Source organism: Balaenoptera musculus, chromosome 10, assembly GCF_009873245.2.
Source record: "Balaenoptera musculus isolate JJ_BM4_2016_0621 chromosome 10, mBalMus1.pri.v3, whole genome shotgun sequence".
Lineage (NCBI taxonomy): Eukaryota > Metazoa > Chordata > Mammalia > Artiodactyla > Balaenopteridae > Balaenoptera > Balaenoptera musculus.
The window spans coordinates 19,604,848-19,624,066 of NC_045794.1; the positions used below are offsets into that span (position 1 = coordinate 19,604,848).

At 36.0% G+C, this 19,219-nt stretch overlaps 1 protein-coding gene across 5 annotated transcripts in view; it reads right to left on the minus strand.

Annotated features, from left to right (window-relative positions):
* SOX5 (SRY-box transcription factor 5) overlaps positions 1-19,219 on the minus strand; it is a 393,300-nt gene that overhangs the window by 113,939 nt on the left and 260,142 nt on the right. For 3 of the 5 annotated variants that reach the window (XM_036866200.1, XM_036866198.1, XM_036866201.1), the window contains one exon: positions 13,787-13,910. In XM_036866200.1, coding sequence (XP_036722095.1) covers positions 13,787-13,910 — 124 coding nt within the window. The remainder of the gene's footprint in view (positions 1-13,786; positions 13,911-19,219) is intronic. The other 2 variants (XM_036866199.1, XM_036866202.1) reach the window with 1 other exon arrangement.

Here is a 19,219-nt window from a genome sequence, read left to right on the forward strand (position 1 = left end):
ATGAATCAAAGCCACATGATTAAAATCATATGAATAAGAAAGGCAGTAATTACCAAAGAAAGGAGGAATTTATTTGAGCTGAAATCAATGGAGAAAGAATCAGAGAAGGGGCTGGTCCTGAGTTAGCCTTTGAATAAAAAATAACTAGAAAAGATGAGAGAAGTCTAAAATTGCAATGCTTAGTTCACAGTAGATGTTCAATAAATATTTGCTGATAGATGTTCAATAAATAATTTGATGAATAAATAAATGGTTGAGCCCAAAAGTAAGGATCAGAGAAATGAACGAACAAAATGTATTTATGAACTATCCTGCAGTTGGACCCATGTCATATAGTATCAAGAAATATTCAGAAGGTTAGTTAGAGTCTATTAAGTACCTCAACTGCCAAGGTAAGAATCTGTTCATACCGTGTCCCTAAACATATGCACAAGTACCTCCTATCCTAAAAAAACAACCAACTATCTAGACTCCAAAAATCCCTCTAAAACACTTTCCTTAGTGTTTAAAAAGGAGTCATTTATTTACTTTCTTTCGTCTTCTCATCTAAATTGCTGGAAACTAGCCTTCAGTGATAATTTGAAATCCTTCTCCTACACTTTACTTCTCAATCCATAAACTTCCCTGGAAATAATGACCTCTGATTTGCCACATTTGAACGAACACTGCTGTGTAACAGCTGATACTGTTAGTGACTCCCGCCTTCTCTAACTACATCTACACTCTCTGACTTTTCTTATAACGTGCTTTCCTGGTTCTCCTCATACCCTGTTCATGCTGACTCTATTACTTCTGCAATAGGCTGTTCTACCTTCCTTCACTCATTCCTTAGGTATTGATATTCCTTGGAGTCTAATCCTTGGTGCTTGACTTTTCTCATTTGATTTCCTTTAACTGAATGATCTTATCCAAACTCTTGGTCTAAGTACCATATATAAACTACTCGAAATCAGGGACCCCAGCCTAGACCTCTCACACGGCTTTTGGACAGCCACCCCACCCCTACCCCCACCCGCCATCTCTCCCATAGGAAGTACGGTTTTCACATTTAATTTAATTCGTCATCCTTCTTGCAAGACCCACTTCTACTCTTGGTATTTTGATTAATTTGGGTGACACCCAGTTACCTATGCTATAAATATGAAGTATCCTTGACTTCTCCCTCCCTTTCATTCTCCATGGCCAATCAATGACAAACTTCGTTTAACTCCCAGGTTTTCATTTCTTACTATTGGAAAACCTACCAATCAGTCTCCCAGGCTCCAGTCCTCTGCTAAAGAAATGAATTCTCTGCTTAGTTTTCAGTGGCACTCATTACAGGTACACAATAAATATTCATTGGTTGTATTTAAATTGTAATAAATATTTACTGATTACATACTGTGTGTTAAGGACTGAAAAGTTCAAAAGTGAATAAGAAAAGTATGTCTTGACATGGATGAATCGATCAATGGATGGATGGATAAATGCCACTATGATCTCAACCCCGAGTTTTAGCCCTTCAATGGCTTTTCAGTTCCTCCAGCATAGAGCGTCTATAAATATTTCCTTGAATTGGTCTCCTCTTATGTCCTCCAACTACTCACTTATCATTTCTTGCCTTAAAGTTTACTTTGAACTGCTTAAAGGTCCACGTATGCCCTAATTCCATCTCTTGTTTTCCAGCCTCCATCAGGGCTGTTTTTTTCTGCCAGGAATGTTGTTTGTGTATCCTTTTACCACAACAACTTCTTCAATTGCTTAGTTGCCCTTCATCCTTTAGGATCTGACTTTAGGGATCATCCTTCAGGGATCCTTAGGATCATCCTTCCCCACTCCAAGAAGCCTTCCCTGACACCTTCTGTCAATCTCAGATTTAGTTCATTCCCTTTCCACTCACTTTTGTTAAAATTCTATGCATATCTCTATTACATAACATCTGTTTATATCCCATTTTCCCCAACTAGACTGTGAGCATCCTAAAGGCAGAATTATGTCTAACTCCACCTTTAAATTCCCAGTTTCTAGCATAGTGCCTTGCCCACTTAAGGCTGTTAAATGTTTAATGACTGAATATATGAAGCAATATTCTATTTAAGAAATTAACAAATTTCAAACACAGGAGACCACTCTTCCCATATCAAAAGCTTAAGGCTTAAGAGAAGAAACAGATTGTAAGCAAATAATTTTACAAATAAGGAACAAATTAGTTTTTTTGTACAAGGTTTAATGCAAATAATAATGGTGTTTTAGATCAGCTGCCAATGATACCAAGGAAGGATAGAAAATGGAGGGTGAAAGAGAGGCCTAGAGTTTAAGAAATAAGGACCTGAAGGAGGTGGTTAAAGAATCTTTTGTCACATTTTTTCACACATCAAACCATTCTTTTCTAATATTCCATAATCTATCTCTTCTGTAAATTTTGATTTTAAAAGCAATTCATATCCCCTTAGGTATTAAAAGTAAATAATATGAATTTCCTAAGTCTTTAAATGATTTCTGTTCACTAACAAGAACCCGCTATTATGATGTCATTAAAGCACCTGAGCACGGTCAAGGTGTCTACTAAAAAAGATGTCTTATATACAAACAAAAGATAAAAACAAAATCCTTCATCATAGTGACTGTTTCCAATCACTTTAGACTTTCTCAAATCCAAGCAAGTTGAACTTTGCTTTCAAACAGCAATAAGCTCAGCTATACTTCCTCTCTCATTTTAAGAGGTTAAATTTATAACAAGTCTCCTAAATCATTTTGTGGAACATCAGACGTTCAGAACAATTGATATGGTATACTTAATAAAGGTGAAGGGGTTTCTAAATGCAGAAAATCTGTAAAGCCTTCCTAGATTTGCTAGAATAGTATAATACGATGTTAATATTTGAAATTTTTTTAATGAGAAATGCTAACATTGTGTAGTAACTCTCATAAAATAAGTAATGAATATAAATGAATATAAATATTTCATATGAATTTTATTTGAGAAAGTAGAATTAATAAATTATCTCTTGTTTGACTATACAGCTATTTTAAAAGAAGATATTTTTAGGAGATTTTTAGTTCTTAACTAAAAGAACTATAGGCTAAATTTGTCAGTAAGAGATTTTTTAAAAATAAAAACCTTTTTTTGTCTTCTTAATGTAGCACTGCAAATGAAAACTTTACCCTACTGGACTTCCCTGGTGGCGCAGTGGTGAAGAATCTGAGTGCCAATGCAGGGGACGCAGGTTCGATCCCTGGTCTGGGTAGATCCCACATGCCACGGAGCAACTAAGCCCGTGTGCCACAACTACTGAGCCTGCACTCTAGAGCCCGCAAGTCACAACTACTGAGTCTGCATGTCACACTACTGAAGCCCACACACCTAGAGCCCATGCTCCACAACAAGGGAAGCCACCACAATGAGAAGCACACACACCACAACAAAGAGTAGTCCCCGCTCACGGCAGCTAGAGAAAGCCCGCGTGCAGCAACGGGCAACGCAGACCCAACACAGCCAAAAATAAATAAATAAATAAATTTAAAAAACAAACAAACAAAAAAAACTTTACCCTACTTAATTTAATAGTTACTTAGTTGGCTAGTTTAGTAAGAAATTAATTTATAAACTCTTTAAGAAACATCTTTCCAAGTGGGAAGACACTTCTGCATATAAAAACTACAGCATTCTTTCTTCACCTCTTTGCCCATAAATCTAAGGAATTCTAGTACAAATGAAAATTCCTGGATTAATTATCTAAGAAATCTGAGTATCCCTGAAAAGGTGACAATAAATCAAACAAGTCTCCTTTTCCTTCTGTATTCCAGCATTACAACCAAGGCATCATTTAACTATTACATAATAACTCATTTTAAGCTGCTCAGAGAATCATTAATTAAGGAACTCCTTCTATATGTACATCTACATCAGAGTACTATCTAAATTTTGCCTCTGTGTCTTATGAAGAAATGAATGGCACAGAGAAAAGCATCCAAAATGATGAAAGTATTAAAAAGTAGGGATCTGGAAAAGGGGCATTCATATAAGCCACTTAAGACCAGTTCAAATGTTCTCTTTTATTTTCCACTTTTAATATGAAGGTTTAGCAAATATTTCATGTTTTAAAAGCATCTCATTTTTTGACACCATTGATAGCCTTTCCACTTTTCTGTCTATCAGGGCCTTTGATAGACATCCTTCCTCCTGGGGTGTATCCAGAGTCTGTGATCTACAGGTTGAGAACAGGAAGCTTCCTAAACCACTCTAACAATAAGCCTATGGAATATACATTTGGGATGACTCCTGGCCTAGAGATTTCTACTAGAATGGTAACTTTTAGACCTCTGGAAATTAAGAAATGTTATGAAATTTTCTCTCCACCCAAAAATGAAAAACAAATAATGCAAATGTCTTGAATGGTCAGAAGTATAGTGACTTAAAAATAGATAAATTCCTGAAATCCTTATCATTATATCACATTCTAAATTTTCAAAATGGGCTGATACATTTAAAAAGTAATAATGATATATTATACAATAATCTAACTTCTTTAGAAATGTATAGACTCATTCCATCTAACTTTTACAATCTCCTCATGAAGTGAGTAGGGCAGACATTACTGTAGCTACCTTAAAGATTAAAAAGCTAAGGCACAAAGAGGAAAATGACTTGCTCAAGGGAACAGAATAATACAAAATGGGATTGAGACTACCAATGTCTTCTGACACCTTGCATAATTTTTTTTCTGACAGAATTTATTAAATTGAGACAATTAATAGTTTCAGATTACAAGTCTCACTGATGCTTATTCATAGCTTAACTCAGATAAGTCAATTTTTAAAGTTGTAAACCTTCCATTAACCAACTCAGAGAGCATCAGAATGTACAGACAATATCTCAGGTGAAAAATGTTCAAAAAGAAACAAATAAATAGAAGTAAAATACCATATACTGGTAATGGAACTGATTACACGAATAATTCATTTGGGGCAACTTTGTGCACACAAAAAAGTTTACTGTAGCATTGCCTAAAACTGTGAAGCATTCTAGACAAACTTAAATGTTCATTAGTGGGAAACATAAATAAAATATGGTGCATCCAGTTTAATGAAATGTGATGCAGGTCTGAAAGTATTTAGGTCAGAAAGTATGGAAGAAAAATGGCCATGACTTTTTGTTATATTTATCGGTAGAACATAGTCTATAAAATATTTACCCCCCCCATACATTATATATTATGTAGTACATATCACATATATATATCATAACATATATAAATACTCTCACATCCTGCATATTACATATTGATATCTAGATACAAATAGATGTATACACATATTTATTTATGAATACATAATATATTTAAACCTGTATCTAGTTCTGGAAAAATAGGTACCAAATTGTTAACAGTAATCACCTCTGCAGAGTGGGATTATAGGCGGGTATGAGTGTAGGCAGATAACTTTTAGTTTCTGTTTCATATACTTCTACATTGTTTGAGGTTTGTGCAGTCAGCAAATGCTATCTTTAATATATTAGAAAAAATGTGAAGGGTTGGTATGAGCTGATTATATAAATAGGTTTAAGAAAAGTTTAAATACGTTCTTTGAAAACAGAGCAAAAATAAATTATTAGTGAAACAGTACTGTTTAAAAAGTTGTAGTTCTCCCTGCTTCTGCCCTTTGCACTGGCTGGAGTGGGGACATGGGAGCTGGAGAAGGTACCTAATGCCATGAGATGGAAGCCACGCTTTGTGGAAAGCAGTACAATAAATAAGAGAACAAGCCATGGACTTCATACTGCGGAGCTACCACATGAGCAATGCTTGAACTGTTGCATGAGTGAAAAATATTCTTTTTCCATGTTTAAGCTAGTATTATTTTGTCCTGTTACAGTATAGTTAAACCTAATACAGTATCTGATTCACATGGTATTCCAACAGCCTGACTTGTTTAGTTCTCATGGAAAACAGACATCTATCATAGAGTTACAAGCAAGATATTATCTTAGCCTGTTTTATTAAATATTTTTTCTGCTTCCATACTTTCCTATCAACATTATGACTAAAGTTTGCCTTCTACTGGAGCTTTCTACAGTGAAGAGCACATTTACTGGGCAATAGAGTTGTTCAGTATCATTAACAGTTACATCTATTCAAGTAAAACAACATATTGCTCCTCTGGGCTTATACTTCAGTTTGATGACCTTAGTTAGTGTGAGTTTAATACTAAGATGAGATTCCATGTTTGCTGTGGCAACAAAAATATGAACCTAGAATTCTGAGGGTTAGGCTACAAATTCATAAGGTTACATCACATTTTGAGGTCTCTGGTCTGAAAACACAGTGTCACTAGCCAATTTGACACTTCTATGTTATCAAGAACGAGAATCATGTCAAAAAGAAAATACTGAGCTGAATGAGTTTATATTTTAATTGAATGGCATTCTTAATGTTCTTAACCGTTCAAAAGCAAACAAGATGGATTAGAAGATTAGATATAGTTTTAGTCTAATGAAATCTGAGGAATTTATCAAAGAAAGGGCTTTTGCTCTTTTTGTTTGCTTGTATGTGTGTGTTTTGGTGGTGGTAGTGTGTGTGTGTGGGGGGGGCTGGGGGAAAATGGATCAAACATTGGTTACTAATATAGCACAGTTATCACCTCACAGAGCTATACTGCTTAAAACTAACTATGTCTCTATGTTTTATAAACAATAAGGCACAATATAAGCTATCATTTTTATACTAAGTTATGACACTTTGTCACAATAAGGACATATACATCTCTCTTTTCTCAGTGATGAATATTGTAAGCTATTATAACTCCATTTTTAGCAAAAAAAAACCCCAAAACTATTTTATTGACCTAGAAACAGCCGTTCCATGAGAACTGGAGGGTGGCTGTCACCATATAATTGTGCAATGTTATATACTTTTTCTGCACTGAGTTCTCTTTACTTTTTAATCATTTCATATTTTTATGTCACCAATCTAAGATGAGAATTTAAATGATTGGCTGTTTAGGTACAAAGTTCTTCTTTACAAAAATATATATTTACAAAGCTCTAAACTAAGTCAGGTTTGCCCAACGTCACTGGTTTCTAAGATTTGGGGAGGGGAGGTAAGCGGAAGAGCCGGGCACAATAATTCTAACACACACAAACACAGAAGCCTGAAGATGTGATGATATCTTCTTTTCTCTGCTTATTTACAAAGAACCTACAGTATGTCATCCTGACAACACACGTTTCCTATTTTGTCAGTTCAATAAAAGCATACCATGTCAATGGTTTTTAGCTTGTGAGTTGGTGATTGTTTCAGCACTGACTGACCTGTATGTCAGCTGACACAGCTGACATAGTTAAATCAGAAATTAGCATGCAGTCTCCTAAAAATGCCAGACACATGGACCCTCTGCACCAGAGAGATATAATGAAGCCCACATGATACCCCCATTAAACAATGAAACATGTGACACTAACTAAAAACAGGAACACATCAGCAAATGTGCCTGAGGAAGTTTATGGTATTTAACTCCTAAACATTAATTTTATCGTGGTATATGAGGAACTAATTAACTGAGAGTTTCCTTTTTTATTGGAAGCGGAAATACTGTTCAGAAAACTGATGAAGAGTAAGTACAGCATATTTTAAGTTTATTCAGCTTGGCTCATCGACTTCTATTTATTTAAGCTAATCTCAGAAGGCAATTAAATATTTCAATCAGTAACTTTATACGGCTATTCTATTTAGCACATTTCTGAAAAATTAATCAATGTGTTAAAATGCAGAATGAGTACGTGAATATATTTCTAGCTTCATATAGCCAAAACAATGACTAAATACATTTTCCAAAAAATCACATGATCTTTTCCAACATGAGCTCTAATAGACAAGTGTAAAATGATAATAAAAAAGTTTAAAACTTGGTGATTATAATTAAAATAGTTAAGAGACAAATGTTTCCATCAGCACTAAAATACTTTTCCATAAACAATTGTATTTTCCTAGTCAGAGGAAGTCTCATTCCGGTGTGGCAGAATGAATTTGATCCTATATAGCAGGAGTCCCCAGCCCCTACTCCGAGGAACCGAGCCGCACAGCAGGAGGTTAGCGAGCAAGGCTTCACCTGCCACTCTCCGTCGCTCGCATTTCCGTCTGAACCATCGCTGGCCTTACCACCTGAAGCCCGCCCCCCGCCCACCGGTTGGTCCGTGGAAAAATTGTCTTCCATGAAACCGGTCCCTGGTGCCAAAAAGGTTGGGGACCACTGCTATATAGGACATGAAATGTAATTAATTGCTGGGTGTGGTTCTAATATAATCTTTTTTTTTTTTTTTTGGTGAGGGGAGACACAGGATGTATGTTTTGCTGGTATTATATACACAGTATCCATCATTTATAAGTAACCTAATAAGATAGACACAATGGTAGGCACTGCTTCATATATAATCCTATTTAATCTCTGTAACAATTCAGTAAAATGAGTGTTATTAATCCATTTTGTAGGTCAGGAAACTGAATCTCAACAACTTGCACAAGGACAATTAAAGTAGCACAATGTAAGAAAAAAAAAAAAGGTCATGAAGAACCTAGTGGCAAGGCGGGAATAAAGACACAGACCTACTAGAGAATGGACTTGAGGATATGGGGAGGGGGAAGGGTAAGCTGTGACAAAGAGAGAGAGTGGCATGGACATATATACACTACCAAACGTAAAATAGATAGCTAGTGGGAAGCAACCGCATAGCACAGGGAGATCAGCTCTGTGCTTTGTGACCACCTAGAGGGGTAGGATAGGGAGGGTGGGAGGGAGGGAGATGCAAGAGGGAAGAGATATGGGGACATATGTATATGTATAACTGATTCACTTTGTTATAAAGCAGAAACTAACACACCATTGTAAAGCAATTATACTCCAATAAAGATGTTAAAAAAAAAATAGCACAATGAGGCAAATCAATTGCTTATCTGAATAATATTATACATATCCCTATAAGTGCAAGATAAATTTTGTTATAACATTCTGTTCTGTGGTTGTAACATGATAGGTCAATAACCATAACTTCCAAGTAAAAAGGTTATAACATTAAAAAAATGAATATATAATATACTAGGCCACAAGTTCCTAAATGTCTTGGATTCAGGCACCATCAGTGGCTCAATAATTCTTTCGTGACACTCCTAAGACAAAAGAAAGGTCCAACTGCTCCATTTTATTAAGTAATATGTTTCAAACAACTCAGGTAATTTATGTAGTGTCTGAGAGATGCCTCTGTATTCTCCTTGAAATTTGAAAATATCCTGTGTGCCCCTGTGAATTAGCTTCAGCACCCTGGTACCTTAGCACAGTTTGGGAACTACAGCCCATTAGTTTGGGAACTATAGCCCATCTCTAGGGAAAGATACTGTATCTGTAGCTATGTGACACATTCAATTTGACACTTTGGGCCAAACTATCAAGCCAACTCTTTTACAACTGTTTCCTACTATGTACAGAAAATGGGTTATTTTATTGGATTTTGACTTCCTGTACATTTTTTTAAATTTCCACATAAAATGTCTTCCTGTCAAAAATTTCTGAAGCATCTATTAGAATTACGTGGCTAGAAATTTTACACCCAAACAAAAAGGAGAGAGGCAGAGGACTATAGTCATTAGTAAAAAGAGAAGCACCTATTCCTTTCCTTTCTGCCTATAAAATATGTGCTCTGAAGAAACAGCACTTAACCTGAGTGGGGGGCTGGGGTGCAAGGAAGCTGAGTGTTGTGGAAAGAGAACTGAAAGTTGGGGTCAGAGAAATTGGTATTGACGAAACTCATGACCTTCAACCACCTTATCTCAAATGTCCCTCTCGAGTCTAAAATGTTGGGCTAGGGGCTTCCCTTGTGGCCCAGTGGTTAAGAATCCGCCTGCCAATGCAGGGGACACGGGTTCAATCCCTGGTCCGGGAAGATCCCACATGCTGTGGAGCAGCTAAGCCCATGCGCTACAACTACTGAGCCCGCACGCCTAGAGCCCGTGCTTGGCAACAAGAGAATGAGAAGCCCGCACACCGCAACGAAGAGTAGCCCTTGCTTACCCCAACTAGAGGAAACCCGCGCACAGCAACGAAGACCCAATGCAGCCTAAATAAATAAATAAATAAATAATTAAAAAAAAAAAATCTACCTGATACAAGCTTTGCAGTTCACAGGTTCAAGTCTTTGGTTAAGAGCTTAGAACTCCACTCAGACTTTCCAGCAGAAGCAAATGGACTGTGTCCTCGGACTCTTCAACCATCCAGAGTATACTTGAACCAACTCATTTGTACATACATTCAGTTTATAATTCAGAATTGGAACTACCATTTATTTATTTATTTTTAATTTTGGCCTAGCCATGTGGCTTGCGGGATCTCAGTTCCCTAACCAGGGATTGATCCTGGGCCACAGCAGTGAAAGTACCAAATCCTAACCACTAGACCACCAGGGAACTCCCAGGGTTTTAGTTATTTAGTTTTTCAAATTTATTTCAAGGACTTCAATGATTGTTTTCTGATTAAAATGAGCTAGTACCCACAAACATAATTTAAAATTGGGATTTTTAATTACTGCAATATAAAATTTGGGGTGTGTTTAACATGTAGCAACTGAATTGACAATTTTCACAGAACTGGTAAGTTAAAAATACAGATTACTTCCTTATTTTTTTTCCCTGAATGTTAAACCAGTGTTTTTACATAACTTTTTTCAAGTTATTCTATATATTTAAAGCAGTCCATTTAATAAAAAACCATTATTTTTACCTCCTTAGAAGTCTGGAAGTATTTTTAGACTTTAAAAAATAAGTAAGAAAGGCAATAACTAGATATAGATTCATGAAGAAGTGTGGTTTCATGCTTGATTTCACTAACAGCAAACACCAAAACAGAACTGAAATTCTGATAATATATTGATGTTTGTAAACTGACCTACATATTCACAGATAAGAGTGGACTACAACATTCTCTAAAGCTTCTTTTCTATCTAGCCAGCTTGCTCTGAAGTCTCTGGCTGTGCTGTTAATTTATTCTTATATTGTTTAATGACATGCTTTCTAGCAGTTAAGAGAAATTCCAGCAACTACATTCTGTAGGTGTCCATTTCACACCGTGTTTCTACCATCATATTTCTTAAAGGGAAAATACCTTTATTTCCAACTAGAACCTTCTTTTTTGGAAAAGGAAGAAACTTAGTCAATTGATGATGGTTAGGTTACCGAACTGGTGTTTTTATTTTTTCCCCATTGGTAACATTTTAACTTTCATGTGTAGTTTCAAATATTTTAATTTTATTTATCAAAACACATAGTCTAAACAGAAAAATTTATCATCAACACTTTCTTGAATGGATTGATGAAAAGCATTTGAGAGTATTTGATACCAAAAAATAGTATACCTTTCATATTTACTTGAAACTCAAATCAAGATGGATTAAGTCAGTGTCTCTTTCATTGAGAACTATGTGATATTACTCAAATTAAAACAAATGACAGCCAGAGAAGTGACATATGATTGACAATTATGGGGGGAATAAAATAGGAAGTCCCACTGAAGAGAGAAGATGGCAAGATTTCTTTCCCTACCTCGATTCCTTTCCTGCAACATGATTATGGAGGAAATAAGTAGTCTGGACTATTTATCGCTTCCACCCAGCTCCTCATTCAAACTGACAGTGTGAGAGTGTCAACAAGGGTGGCACTTTCTTTTACTACTGGCTTTTTCTTAGCTTTAGAGTTTGGCATGATGCTTATTTCAAGCTTTCCAGCAGCTGTAGAGGCTTTATTCTATTTTACTTCCAAGGATACAAAAGAAGTGGTATCACTTATAACTTTAAGCACTGAAGGTATGAATATCAAATGGTTAATATATTAACAACTTTAGGAAGGGAAACATTTCTCCACGCCACATTACGTTAACACTGAACAAATTTGCTATGCCAACTCTGTCAAATGGGAGTGAGGCAGAGGTGTTCTTGACCTTTTCCAGGCCCCCAGTTATGCTATTGTTCATACTCAATGTGCTTTTCTCTTCAGCACAATATTCGCTAATGGAACTTATGTCTACAGTTGCTTAAAAAATTTCTTTTTGAAAAACAGAACTAGTCTATATGTACATATTGCAGGTGCAGTCTGAGGCAACTGATGATTTTTAAAAGTGTCGTTTTTTTTTTCATTTTAGTAACCAAGGCTATGAAAAACATATTGGCAACATGCATTTAATGTGAATAGTAATTCCTTAGGTAAAGGGAAACAAAAAAATCTTTTATAATTAAAAACTCAGAAATCAATGTAGCAATTGAATTTAAAATTCTCTTCTTAAAATTTAAATTATTTTTAGAATTTAAATATTTAGGATATAAATATAGTCCTTAGCTATACAAAGAAGTTGGTGTTTCTGGATGAATCAATCTACAAAGACAGTATTATGCAACAAATAATATTAAATAAATACATTAAGGATCCAGAGTGAGAACACCATCTTAAAACACAGGAAACCAAAGTCAAGAGAAAGATGTGAAAAAGCCATGTTAAAAACTGCAAAGAGCAAAGTGCTTACAAGTATGAATTTTTATACTCCTCAGTTCAGTTCACTTTTACCTAGACTCCATAGTTGCAATCTACTCACTCATATGGCTTTAAAATATTACATCCCACTTCTTCATTGCTGTATAAAGAAAGGTTTAAAAACTAGGAATAAATGTTAAATATGAAAATTCAAAACATCATTTAACAGGAAGCAGATCTGATTCCTAGTAATGTTCAAAAGAATTTCTCAAATGCAATAAGTGTTGAAGCATAGCAAGATGCTAATGTGACAATTTATTAACATATAAATGAACCAAAATGTACCGGAATTTACAAAATAATATTCTATATAAATAATCTAAAATGATAATACTTTGCTAATTGTTTTCAATGGTATTCTACTTTGATCAATGAAAATATTTCAATTATTAGATTTTTTCTAAAACTAACAGTGTATAATTTTGATTTTCCTTAAAAAAGTCATAAAATCACAGGCAAGTAAAGTTAATAAGCAATATAAACAGTTATCTCAATATAGCCTATCACTTAGTGTAAAAATGCCTTTGTATTGTTTGTAATGAATGCTCAATCATTTATTCATTCATTCAACAAATAGTTGAAATTGTACTAAAAGTTTAGATATAACAATACGTGAGACAGAATGAGCACTGGCCCTCATAGAGTTTACAATTAAAGTGAAAGGAAATACACAGGATCCAAAGGAACCTGGAGAAAGGGATCTAACTAGAGCAGGCCAGCTTTCCCTGTCTAAGCTGGAAGAGGTTCAGAAGACCAAGGAGAGTGAACACAGACAATTCAAGTCCAAAGTCAAGAAAGAGTATGGTTCGGTCTAAGAACTAAAAGAAGCCTAATGAGAAATTAGGCTGTAAATGTAGGGAGGAGACGGATAATGGAAGGCCAACTAATTCACATTAGGAAACTTGGGTTTATCTTAAAGGGCAATGGAAAGCTATTAAAATGCATATTCCTGTCTTACCTACATAAAAATAAACTGAACCTGAAAAGTATATTCATAATTTAAGAATACACTGGAAATGAAAGTTATGAAACAAAATTATAAAAAGCAAATATTGGCTTCAGAAGCACAGAAATAATCTAAGCTCTTAAATACAACATAAATCCTTTTCTACACTTTCTGTGTGTTTCCTCTTTAAAATAAAAGTGCTATATGGGTGATCTCATTTCTTGGTGTGGCAGGAATATTAAATTGCCTAAAGCCATGCCCTCCACCCACTCCCAAGTGAAACATCAGTGGTACTTACTACATCCAGCCTTATAGCTGAAGCCTGGAGGAAGGAGGAATCCTTGCTGGGCAGCTGCAGCCAGTGTCCGTTGATCGGGAGGGAATACAGGAATCATTAATGGCGGCAGTTGACCTTGAACCTGCTGAACGTATTAGAGTGAATCAAAGAGAAGAAGTTTTGATACTCCATGCTTCCCACCCTCCCACCCTTATGATATAAGAAAAAAATTATTCAATTCAATATACTGGCATACAAGCTTGCTAGATAGAACCCTGGATGTGAGGCTATGTCTTAGGACTACTTTAGACAGGAGAATCAGAATACTGAATACTTTAACTGGAAGGTGTTATCAAGTTCACTTTCTAACCTGGTGAATAATTTCCCTACATGATGATATCCTTTACAGTGATGAAGCATCAATACTTCATACTACAAGTCTTTTCTTACTGCATTAATATAATGATTAAAAAAGTATCCCTTAGGTTGAACTAAAATCTCCTTCTGTAAATCCCACCTGTTAGGGCTAATTCTACCTCCTAAAACAAAATTAAACTGGTACCATTTTATATACAAACAGCTCTTCGTTACTTGAAGATAATTCTCATGTTCATGCATAATACTAAGTTTTTTTTTTTAAGTTCTTGAGTCAAAGAGCTGAAAGAAAGCCTAGAGAGTAATAAAGACTTTCCCCATTCTTTATAGAAGAGGTACCTGAGGCCGAAAGAAAACTGACTTGCCTGTGGCCATGGAATGGGGGAGTCAAAACTATGTCTATGATCTAGTCCCTTGGATCTTTTGAATTCATCTATCCTTTCTGAGGCAATTGAACCACTCCTCAAACCACACGGCCTCTCTTTGGGTTGCCGTCTTTAGAATACACCTTAATTTTCTGGTGTCACTCTCAGGATGTGGGGTTCATATCAGTAAATAAATAATCTAATACAATGGAATCACTATTTTCTTTTAATTGAACGGTAATTTCTAGAAATATAAACTAATGCAGTCATTTCTGCAGCTGTGTCACATTGTTACTAACGCAGAGGTTGTCCTTTACTAAAATACCTAGGATTTTTTTCCAAATATTTAGGCAAGATTTCTCTGGGGGACATGGTTATTGGTTAGTGTTTGTCAGAGAACATACGAATGAGAATTTAGGAGCATGCTAAAGATCACAGCTGACACTTTATTCTCCTTTACTGTTTCTTCCTCACATTAAGTCAGTTATTTGGAAAATAAACAAATATTTCATGAACACGTACTATGTATAAGAAAATGAGCTAGGTAGTACAGACATAATAGTAAACAAAACAAACAAGATCCTATGTCCATGGAGCTTACATTACAGTGGGGATAATGGTTAAAAGTAAAACAAACACATATACAAACAAACAAACAAACAAAAAAATTCATTCAGTTGCTAACCTTAACAGCAACTCTGAAGTATCTCCAGACTTGTTTTCCCTTTCTCTCACTGGCATTGCACATTCTTAGACACATGATTCTGATAATTCTCGTAATTTCTCACTTTAAAGGTCCACCTTCAGTTTCTCCACCATTTCATCTTTCATAGTAAACCTCTGAGGTATTTCTGAGATTTTGGGGTGTGTGTGTGTGTGTGTGTGTGTGTGTGTGTTGAGGGGGCGGAGGAGGGGGTGAGAGAGAGAGAGAAGGAGGAAGGGTGAGGGGAGAGAAAGAGAGACAGAGAGAGCGCCAGCCAGCCAGCCAGGCAAACAGAGGAACAAGCACTGTGAGAATGAGCAATCTGTTTTCAGAAATGACTCCACATTGCAAAGGATTTCTTTTAGCCAAAAGGATTTTAAACCTATCGCTGCCACCAGAGTGAAACTAAAAGTGAACAACACAACCAGGAAAACAAAAAGAGAATGTTTTAAGGTTAGAGCTGAAGGTTAAAAAGCTTATATCACTACGGCCCACATTTTTTGAACATACTGGAGAAAAGATAAACCTTATGTAGACACCAATGGAAAACAACTGCTTTAAGTCTCAAAAATTAGAAAGTGCGCATAGAGCAAGTATGTAGGAAAAAGTGGCCTGAAACAAGAGGGAGATGTTTGAAGGCAAAACAGCATGGGCACAATAGCCAGGACATGGAAGCAACCTAAGTGTCCATCAACAGAGGAATGGATAAAGAAGATGTGGCACATATGTACAATGGAATATTACTCAGCCATAAAAAGAAACGAAATGGAGTTATTTGTAGTGAGGTGGATGGACCTAGAGTCTGTCCTACAGAGTGAAGTAAGTCAGAAAGAGAAAAACAAATACAGTATGCTAACACATATATATGGAATCTAAGGAAAAAAAAAAAAGGTCATGAAGAACCTAGGGGCAAGATGGGAATAAAGACACAGACCTACTAGAGAATGGACTTGAGGATGGGGGGAGGGGGAAGGGTAAGCTGGGACAAAGTGAGAGAGTGGCATGGACATATATACACTACCAAACGTAAAATAGATAGCTAGTGGGAAGCAGCCGCATAGCACAGGGAGATCAGCTCGGTGCTTTGTGACCACCTAGAGGGGTGGGATAGGGAGGGTGGGAGGGAGGGAGATGCAAGAGGGAAGAGATATGGGAACACATGTATGTGTATAACTGATTCACTTTGTTATAAAGCAGAAACTAACACACCGTTGTAAAGCAATTATACTCCAATAAAGATGTTGAAAATAACCCCCAAAAAACAGCATGGGCGCTAGTTCTGTGTAAGAAGAGGACACTGACCAGAGTAGCAAGCAAACAAAGAAACAACAAACTAGCCACGCTGGTTAAGGGTTATCACCAGCTACTATGTATCCTTTATATTTCACTGTAAGTTATTATATTTTATATAGTACGTCTCCTCCTTTCTAAGACACCATTCGTTATACAATGTATACGATGGTTATAAATTTAATAAGAGCACTTTAGAGGGAAGAAGAAAGGAATTTCAAATGAAACACATACAAGTGTTGTAAGAGTCATCCAAACTTCAGAGACCTTAAAATTTGGGAAAAATAACTTCTACAATTGCAGAAACAATAGCTTCTTATTTTAGTGCAGTAGTTCTTAAACTTGAAGGTATATTTTAGAATCACCTGGCAAGCTCTGAAAAACTCTCAATGCCCAGACTAGACTGTTTCCTAGACAACAGGGGTGAATTAAATCTGAATCAACAGGGGTGAGACCCAGCCATCAGCATTTTTTAACGTTCCCCTGATGATTCCAATGTGCACCCAGGTTTGAGAAGAACTGTCTTAAAGAATGCTGAAGTCACTGTCAACAAATCTTTTTGTCTTCTTCATATTTTGCCTTGAGTTACAAAGGACTTTCAGGTATATAAGTAGTTGAAGGGAGACTCTGCCTATTACAGGTCTGGTGCTCACAGAACATTAAACTATATTCCTCATAGAGTTCCTTCTAAATGAGTCTTGTATCTGTATTTCACATGCTCCTCTTCTGAAAAGCTTTTGATGGTTACTTTTACTTAGAGAATAATGACCAAATCCCTTCACATGGTATTCAGGATTCTTCACAATTAGCTCCTAGACCATCTTTCCAGGCATTTCTGCTTCCCTCCTTCAGATATTCTGTACTTTTGCCTCAATGGATCATGAAAAGTTCCTTGCATACTAGGTGTTTTTCCACGCTTGAACAGGCTCAAAAGTATTTTCTCCTCTGTTTTTAGTAATTTCTCTTTTCCTTTTCTTCTTGGTAAAATTCTACTTATTTTTCAAAGGCTTCTGAGACCCACATAATGTCTTGGCCTGTGAAGCACTTCTTTCTTATGGTGCCAATTCTCAGGCAGAAAGAACTGTTACTTCTTTAACCTCATAAAGCTAACACAATACTTACTGTATTGAATAATAGTTACTTGTATAACTTGAGCCTCCCTTATGACCTATGAACTTATTTAGGAAAGAGGCTGTAACTTATTTATTATTGTAACTCTAGAGCTTACAGCAGCAGCTGAAATTATTATATGAATTGATAATTCATAAATAAAGAAGAACAATGTATTATATAGTCCTGTCTTTGTAATTACTTCTTCGTGCCCCACCTCCAAATGTCCACGAAAGGCCTGTGGAAAACCAAGTTCTTTAACGACCAGGAAGGAATTCAATTTCACTGGAGAAAAATGGCAGCATGAAACACCAGCTGCTTTGGGCTCCTATCCTTAATGTATAGATAAAAGGTCATATACATCATGATAAATACATGATTCTTAGAATTATGCATGCATGAAGAAATAGAAAAGTAATACAGAAATACTGGAAATTTATTACATACTTCTGTAATGGACAGATATGCCTGCCTATCATGTTCTAATAACATGATGTTTTAATTATAAAAGCTTTGCTTTTACAGTACTCTTATCATTACTATTTTCTTTTTCAAATATTTCCTGGCTTTATTTACGTTTATTTTTCCACGATAATTTTAGGATATGGAATTTCTCTTTGAATTCATTAACCTAATGGCTTGATGGCCAATAACAGGTTATATCTTTTAATTTATTCAAATCTTCTTTTGCTTCATATACTTATTGTAGCTTTCTTGGTAGTTTTATTTTTAAGGTTTTTAAAAAATACTTTTCTTGCTATCGTAAAGTTAATGTGTTCTTGTTATATTGTTTAACTGGTTGTTGCATGTACAATTAGTCTATCTACTTGTGTGTGACAGCTTTTACCCAGGTAATTCATTCATACTCTAATAGTTTATAATAATTTTTCAGGTAAAAATTTTCATATTTTAAGAATAAATTGCAATAAATTCTGGGGCTTTAAAAAATCTGTGTATTTTATTATGATTATTAAAAAGCATTTTGCTTTAGTTATTTTTTTAATTTTTTTTTTTAAATTTATTTTTGGCTGCATTAGGTCTTTGTTGCTGCATGCAGGTTTTCTTTAGTTGCATTGAGCGGGGGCTACCCTTCATTGCAGTGCATGGGCTTCTTATTGCGGTGGCTTCTCTTGTTGCGGAGCACAGGCTCTAGGCGCATGGGCTTCAGTAGTTGTGGCACGTGGGCTCAGTAGCTGTGGCACGCAGGCTCTAGAGCACAGGCTCAGTAGCTGTGGCGCGTGGGCTTAGTTACTCCGCGGCATGTGGGATCTTCCCGGACCAGGGCTTGAACCCATGTCCCCTGCATTGGCAGGCGGATTCTTAACCACTGTGCCACCAGGGAAGCCCCTGCTTTAGTACTGTAACTTGTTTTAGTGTCTGAATTTTCCAAGATCCACATATGTAGAATAACACTTTTAAGGCTGAGAGAGCCTAGAGATTATCTGGCATAACACAATCATTGTGCTGATTAAGAAATGAGACTTAGCTTGGCCGTATAAATTGTTCAAGATCCCACATTTAGGTAAGAGCAAAGTTAACACTGAAACTACATCTCCTAACAATCTAGTACTCTTTTCCAACACTTGGGAAAAACTGGGGGTGGGGAGCAGG